The sequence below is a fragment of the Rutidosis leptorrhynchoides genome, chromosome 7 (assembly GCF_046630445.1).
Source record: "Rutidosis leptorrhynchoides isolate AG116_Rl617_1_P2 chromosome 7, CSIRO_AGI_Rlap_v1, whole genome shotgun sequence".
NCBI classification, from domain to species: domain Eukaryota; kingdom Viridiplantae; phylum Streptophyta; class Magnoliopsida; order Asterales; family Asteraceae; genus Rutidosis; species Rutidosis leptorrhynchoides.
In genome coordinates this window covers 95,674,248-95,682,461 of record NC_092339.1, presented here as the reverse complement: position 1 = coordinate 95,682,461, position 8,214 = coordinate 95,674,248, and the positions used below count along the sequence as shown (strand labels likewise).

Below are 8,214 nucleotides of genomic sequence, written 5' to 3'. Positions count from 1 at the left end.
CCTCGCTTCGCGCCGGGGGCTCCGTTTTGAATGCGAGTTAAAAAAAAAGTCTTGATCTATTTTGTAAAAAAGAATTTTTTTCGACATCTAACATTGAAGGGTTGTTCCTTTTGTGAAAGTTGCCTCTTTTAGCGTTCGGGTTTTATTTAAAAAAAAAAGTTAGTAAAGTGGGGGTTCGATTTGTATTTTAATAAAAGTTAGGGGGTTAAGTTTGTGAAATTTAAAAAAAATATACGTATAAAGTGGGAGTTCGATTTCTATTTTAATAAAAGTTAGGGGGTTAAGTTTGTGAAAATTGAATATTAGTAAAAAAAAAAAAATTAGTAAAGTGGGGGTTCGATTTGTATTTTAATAAAAGTTAGGGGGTTAAGTTTGTGAAATTTGGGAAAAAATATACGTATAAAGTGGGGGTGCGATTTGTATTTTAATAAGAGTGTAAAGTGGGGTGCGATTTGTATTTTAATAAAAGTTGGGGGGTTAAGTTTGCGAAAAGTGGAAAAAGGAATAGTACTATTCATTTGGCCTTTGCCTTTTAGATATAGGTATATAATAAGAGTATAAAGTGGGGGTGTGATTTATATTTTAATAAAAGTTGGGGGGTTAAGTTTGCGAAAAGTGGAAAAAAGAATAGTACTATTTATTTGGCCTTTGCCTTTTAGATATAGGTATATAATATACTCCATATAATAACTTCTATTAAATCTCTAAAATAGATGATGTCATCATTTCACAATTTAACTCTTCATTTTCTAAAACTTGACATTTATAAAAATATGGATGATGTCATTAATCTTAATTAATTTGGAATTAAAATATAATTATTTATTAAAAATCTATATATAATATCTAATAAATCTCTATAATGATGATGTTATAAACAGGACCGTCTTAATAATTTAAAGGCCCTAGACGAAAATAAAAATGGACCCACATATTCGTTAAATTTTTTCACTTCACATAAAAAATTAATACTCTAATTTATCTATTTATTAACTTACATTGTATTTAACTATTAAAAACAAGATATTTTAACTTTAATTAACAATTTGTAATTTCATTTAAATAAATTATTGAGAAAAATATTTACATATTCAAAATTTTGAGCCCTTCTAAATTTTGGGCCATGGGCGGTTGCCTATCTTGCCTATGCACAAAGACACCACTGGTTATAAATAAGGATTATTCAAGCTTAAACAAAATACAAAAATAAAGAGAATTTCTAAAACTCACATGATGATGTTATTAAAATAATTAATTACATTTAATAATTCTAAGACTAACATGTCAATTATATAATATATGAAGCATTATGTACAACCTTATAATAAAACTCCTCCATAACCATATGTACAATATTTGAAGTATTATGTACACTCTTATAAATAATAAAACACCTCATGATCATATGTACAATATTTTAACCATTAGGTACAACCTTATAGTAATACACTCTTATGATCATATGTATAAACTTTGTAACAAATTGTACAATCTTTTATAAAACATCTTATGAACATATGTACAAACTACGTAACAAATTGTACAATCTTTTATAAAACACCTTTATATAATAATTGTATTTTAATTTTTTTAAATAATTTTAAAAGGCATTTGTTATTACTAATAATTATTATTAAAAATATAAATACTTCATTTTTAAGCAAATTTTATTATCATAATTATAACTATAATTATAATTATAATTTTATTATTATTTATATACAGATACAGATTCTCTTTACGAGATTAATTACGTTACTTTTTTATGCGAAATACATGTCTCAATAAAAGATTTTAATGTACACTTTTATGACGAAGAAAATAATAATTGTAATGAAAATTGGAAGATAATTGCGGGAGAATAAATGTAGTTCATTTATCCTGACTCAATTAAGTACATCAATATGTTTGTAAAAACAACGAGAAGTTTTTTAGCCGGAATCCATGGTTCCACGGGTAATTAAAGTAAATACCTTTAACATCTACATTCACTTAATAACTAAATCATATCATTAAACTATTTCGTTTAAACAACCCCGTGATTTCACGGGTCATTTCACTAGTAACTTTCTAATAGAATAGAATAGAATTTCAGGGAAAAGATTGAGGAATATACTGTATTATATTCCATCTATCATCTCTCTGTCTCTCCATAGGTTTCCTGTAGACTCGTCATCAACGTTGCAAAAATCGCTACTTGAGGAGTACTCGGTCGAGACTTTTAATGGAGTACTCGGCAACTCGGGAGTACTCGGATGTTGACCAAGTTTGACTGCCACTGATTTTGACAGATTTTCCGAGTAATTCCGAGTTTGACCAATTTTCTCAGTCTGGCTGAGTTTGACAGAGTACTCCCTAGTTGCAAAAACCGAGAACTCGCCAAATAATTTCGATGTTGACCAAGTTAGACTGACGAATTTTGACAGATTATCCGAGTAATTCCTGGTTTTGACCAATTTTCCCAGTTTTGGCCAAGTTTGACCTAGTACTCCCTAGTTGCAAAAACTAAGAACTCGCCAAATAATTTCGATGTTGACCAAGTTTGACTTTGACTAATTTTGACAGATTTTCCGAGTACTTCCGAGTTTTGACCAATTTTCCCAGTTTTTGCCGAGTTTCACTGAGTACTCCCGAGTTGCAAAAAACGAGAACTCGCCAAATAACTTCGAGTTCCGCGGCTTGTCAGGAGCTCACTTCTAAGTTGCTGCTTCTGCTTCTGACCCGCCCATTTTGCCACCAATTTATCACTTCATTTCTTGGAGATACATATTTTCATGATTATTTAGAACTTTAGATTTATCTAATTTCTCTCTGCGAAGAACCATATAGTTTCATACTATTTTGTCCTAAAAATCACCAAAGGATTCTCTCTTAACAAAGTGAACAGGGTTTCTCACAAACTAGACGTTACGATTCTGAGACAACCCTTTATAATTTGGCGTTTGGTACCTCAGGTTGGTAGCACGATTCTGAGACAATAATACAACGGCAACTATTGACCCGAGCCAGAAGAAGGAAAAACATGAACAAACTAAAGTGAAAAGCTCATTGGCCATACATTTTTCTATAAGCCATTAACAATCTGATAATTATCATATTAACTATTAGACAAAACTTACGAATAGTACCAGGGGTATTTTCGCATTTTCACCTTTTTTTTTCCCTTCTTTCTTTCAAGTAAGACCACAAAAGCCCCCCACACTTTGTTCAAAAATTAAAATCGGCCCCCAACACAGGGGGTTAAAGCGTCAAATCAAAATTTTCATAAAATATCTTAAATAAACTCCACTCAAATATTCAACAGGTCATATCTTCTCGCTCGCAACGAGTTAAATTTTTCCGACACCATCCTTAAACTCGAAATAATTTTATGAACACAATGTCACTAACTATACGCAAAACGGACACTTTTAAAAAAACGCTAAATATTTAGGGTACTTTTCATATATGTTGATTTTTTACTCGCAGGCTCCGACTAAACACAATAAAATACATTAAAAATTGAACCCTCGCTTCGCGGGAGGGTTCGAAAACTAGTTATGAACTAATTTATAGTCGTACTAAACAAATATGGAGTACAAAATAAGAATGCACAATAGTTGCTATCAAAACAACTCAATTTCTAACAAAGCTAAAACCTTTACCCGTTTTCTTCATCGTCTCAGCATACTTCAAAAACACATCAGAAACCTCAATCTTACCATCCAACCTCATCTTTTGAGCCAACTCCTCAAATATATTAGGCTTACCATCCCTACCAAAATCAGCAGCAAACTTATTATAATCAAGTTGAGGCAACTTCATACCTTTCTCTATCATTTCTTCAAGATATTTGCACGCCTCAATTGACCTCCCCTGTTTTACAAGTCCTGATATAAACACCGTATACGAATTATCATCCGGGCAAACTCCCTTTTCGCTCATCTCTTCCCAAACAGCAACACCCATCTCATAATTTTCCATCCTAAAGAACGATTTCAACATCATGTTATAAGTATGAATCGTCGGTTCAATCCCATTATGAATCATCTTCTTGTATAACCTCACTGCATCATCAGGCATTTGTCGATTCGTCATTAACTTAATCAAAGCATTATACATCCTCCCATCAGGTGGACACCCATTTTCCTTCATCTCCTTCAACAACCCGTAAACTTTATCCATTTGCTTTTGATTACCAAACCCTGTAACCAAACACGTGTAAACACCAACATCAGGCTTGCATCCAAACATCACCATATTATCATAATACTCAACCGCCTCTTTCATCCTATTTTGTTTACATAAATCCCTAATCATAATCGTATAACTCCTTTCATTAGGTAATGGACCCTTTGATTTCATAACCTCAAACAACTTAACCGCATCCGACCTCTTATGAACCTTTAACAACCCTTCAAGCATTGTATTATGTGCCACAATATCGGGACTTAACCCCGAATCGATCATCTCATTCCAAACCTTACCCGCCTCTAACAAGTTTCCAACTTTACACCAACCGTTTAACAAAACCGTATACGTCTCAATATTCGGCGTAAACCTACCTTTCAACTTCTCAAACAAAATCTGCGCTTCCTTCGCAAGCTTAACCCTGCCAAGATTATCAAGCAAGACATTAATACTATCAACACCGACTTTAAAACCATAATTCTTCATCAACTCAAACACACCAACCGCTTTTCGCCTCTGCCGATCAACTGCAAACACCTTAATACAAATCTGAAACGTATCAAGAGTTAACAACCCTTTCTCACCCATTTCATCGAGCAACGAAACCATAGTCTCAAACTGTTTACCCTTTCCAAGTATACTCATCATCGCATTATACGTTCTCGAATCATGACTAAACTCCGGTTGTTTCCCCGCCCAAACGAAAAACCTAAATGCGGGGCGTCTAGCATGTTTAAACCTTTCTAATACATCCACAACAAGATCATGAGTCAACTTAACCCCACACTTGTCTAAAACGGCTTCCATGTTTCGATCCAATGCGAATAACTCATCGATTATCTTACAAACCCTTTCTAATTCCTTATCATTATTATTGCCATTCCTATTTGTATCTACACAGAAACCCCTAATTTTAACCCTAGGGTTTGAGAGTACTAACATTTTTTGCTGTGAGATCCAATAGGAGTGTGGCAATATAAATGGAACTTGATTGAAACAATTATTGAAACTATAATTATGATTAGAATGAAACATACGAGACAGGGGAAAAGAGCTACCGTCAAACAAGAGCATTTTCCGGCGAACGGATTGTCGTCCGGTTGGGAGCAGCGGCCTGATTTGTCGTCGATGAAGGAGAGAGCATACGACGGCGGTGGCCTGGTGGTAGATTCCGACATTGTTGAGATTAGATTGTGATTGGATTTTGAGTTTAATTGCCATTCAACTCCATGAAATTGGTTCGATTGAGAAGATGGTGGCGGTTGTCACGTGCATAACAGGGTGATGCGTACTGACAGACCCCGGGTCGGGTCTGATTTATCAAGAAGTAACATGGGTCAACCCGGTTATTTAAAGCCAGGCCAGTAGATATAGACACTATCAGTCCATTTAACTGTGGCCTTTTGGGCCTTGTGACGTGTGGAAAGCTTAAACAATAAAAACAGATAGTGTGTGTTTTGGCCAACGAGGTTTTGTGATCTTATAGAACATGAACTTCAACTTATGATTTTAATAAGCTTTAAATATAAGTTCGGTTTAGCAGACACTAAACGTAGAGCTTATAAAAAAATAATTACTATAAAAAGAAACTCTTAAAAACAGAAAGGGTAGTCAGAAGTTCGAATCTATAAAGCATAAAAAAGCCTCCTTATGACCGTGGAGGTTCACTATGCACGACTCGGGTAGCTTGCAAAGCAGGTTTATCGACTCAAGATTAGTCTGCTCGCAAAGAGAGTTGGAAACTCGAGCCCGAAAGGGAAAAAAATATCTTCTTTATAAAAGAAGAGCTTATGATATCAAAATTACTATAATTTTGTTTTTTAACGACAGATTTTCGCATCGAATACTCTCATTTGAGATTCACACACGCTAGGTAGGAAACTCCAAGGATTGACTTGGGTTGCTTGGCAACTAATCGCGAGTTCTAGGTTGCTTGGAAACTAATCGCGGAAAAATCCTGGAGAAAACCTTCCCTTATCGGAATTGAACCCGAGTTGCTTGAGAACTAATCGCGAGTTCCCCTACTAAGGCTTGAAAATCGCCTAGACAATGTCTCAGTAGTATCAAAATTACTATAATACTTTTTATTATTTATTATATAATTTTACATTTTGATTACTTTCAAGTTAATTCAGAACAAAACCACCACCTCCAACTAACTTAACAAACACTAATAAAAATAATAAGTTTCAGATTCTAGATTCAAAAATAAACCGTAGCTTCAACTATAAGCTTTAGCTCTAGCTAGAAGCTCCAGCTAGTTATTCTAAACACACCTATAAATTGATGGGGTGAAGTGCATAATGAACACACCTCCAGTTCAATTTAGTTAAGTGGTTACCGTCCTTCTATGTGTCCATGAGGTCTCGAATTCGAGTCTCATCTGAGATTTTATAATGGAATTTGCTTTGCAGTTGGTTATGGAGTCCTCTGGAGGTAGCGTTGTTTGAGCATATCCTATGACAGTTGTTCAATGGGTGCTTCCGGAGGCATCGCCGTCTGAGCATGTCCTATAGCAGTTGTTCAGGGGGTGCTTCATAAGGGTGACTACACGCAGAGCATGTTTTATGACAGTTATTTGGTGGAATATCCTTGATACGTGAACAAATATGATCGGGTGGTGGAATACTCTAATTGAATCGATGATCAGATCGTTTCTTGAAGATAAAAATATATCAAATCCATATTAAGTTTTACCATTTAATTTTAAGTTTATGTAACGCATTGTCTTTTCATGAGAAGTTCATGACAATTGTTTTAGTTTTAGTTGGAGTTAGGGATGACAGTGGTCACTTGATCCATTGGATATCCACTCGATTCACCCGCTTCGTGATGGATATGGATACAGATATGGATGAACCTAAATGGATATGGATATGAATATGGATGAAAAGTTTTATTCATAGATATATCCATTAGCACCCGAAATACATACAAATACATAAATATAGATATATGCTTACATATTTACTATTACAAATGCATTTACCGTTAGATTTATATTTTGCTTTCAATCTTATAATAAAATAACTATGACATATTACAATAAAACACTATATCTAACAAAATAAACATATAAATTACGTATTTAACGTCTTATTATATATGTTTAATAGTAAATTCAACAAATTGTATTCTATTTTCGAAGGTTATACATTTTTGTGGATAGACTTTCGTTATGTCATGTTATAATGATTTACGCTATAGTACATTTTTGATTTCATCTCACATTAATTAATTTTTTTAAATATGCAATAGATATCTATTAACCCGTTCAATCCAACGAATATGGATAGATGAACTGAAATTAAATGAATATGGATATGAATATGGATGACGAAAAATTAAATGAATAAGGATATCGGTATGACATCACCCAAACTATATTCGATCCATTGTCATCTCTAATTTGAGCTCTTAATAGAAACGGTCCATAGTCTACTTATTTTCGAGTAAGAGTATGATTGTAAATACCATTTCCATATTCGACCTTCGACATGATTAGTGTTGTGTATTTAAATACTCTTTTAGCAAATATCATATAAATGATTACCGTGACATAACCAAATGATGAAATTTCAATGCCTACTTAAAGGGCCCTAAGTTATTGTTAGAAATTCGGAAGGCCCCAACAAGAAAAATTATTTAAACCAATCACTCACGAACAAATGATAAACGAATAATAAAGCATAAAGCGATAAAGATAAATGACACGGGATTTAACGTGGTTATATCTCAACTCCAAAATGCGGAGAAGGGTTTACTCTACGGGCGCAAATCAGATAATTTTTCTTATAATTTTCGTGCACGTAGATATGGATTACATATGGTCCTATTTATAGGCAAAAACAAACAAGGAAATAACTTTGAGAACACGTTTCCTTAATCTAGAAACTTCTGGCCGCCCAGATCTCGCGATCGCGACTGGCTTTCCCTACAAAACTAGCGATCGTGAGTTTTAGTCAGACAGGAACTCCAACTTTGTTTCCTTGTTTAATTCTTCTTCGCACAGAAAAATCTCTCACTCGAAGGAGACATTAAACA

The 8,214-nt window shown here is 33.9% G+C and overlaps 1 protein-coding gene across 1 annotated transcript; it reads right to left on the bottom strand.

Moving 5' to 3' along the window:
• Window positions 1–3,579: 3,579 nt before the first annotated feature.
• LOC139857533 (uncharacterized) lies at window positions 3,580–5,419 on the bottom strand. The gene has a single exon (XM_071846340.1). The coding sequence runs from the start codon at window positions 5,389–5,391 to the stop codon at window positions 3,616–3,618; it is 1,776 nt and encodes a 591-aa protein (XP_071702441.1). The 5' UTR covers window positions 5,392–5,419; the 3' UTR covers window positions 3,580–3,615.
• Window positions 5,420–8,214: the final 2,795 nt, after the last annotated feature.

What these genes read in the sequence shown, in the direction of transcription:
- LOC139857533 (XM_071846340.1), bottom strand. Translation starts at nt 5,391, where the DNA reads ATGGCAATTAAACTCAAAATCCAATCACAATCTAATCTCAACAATGTC.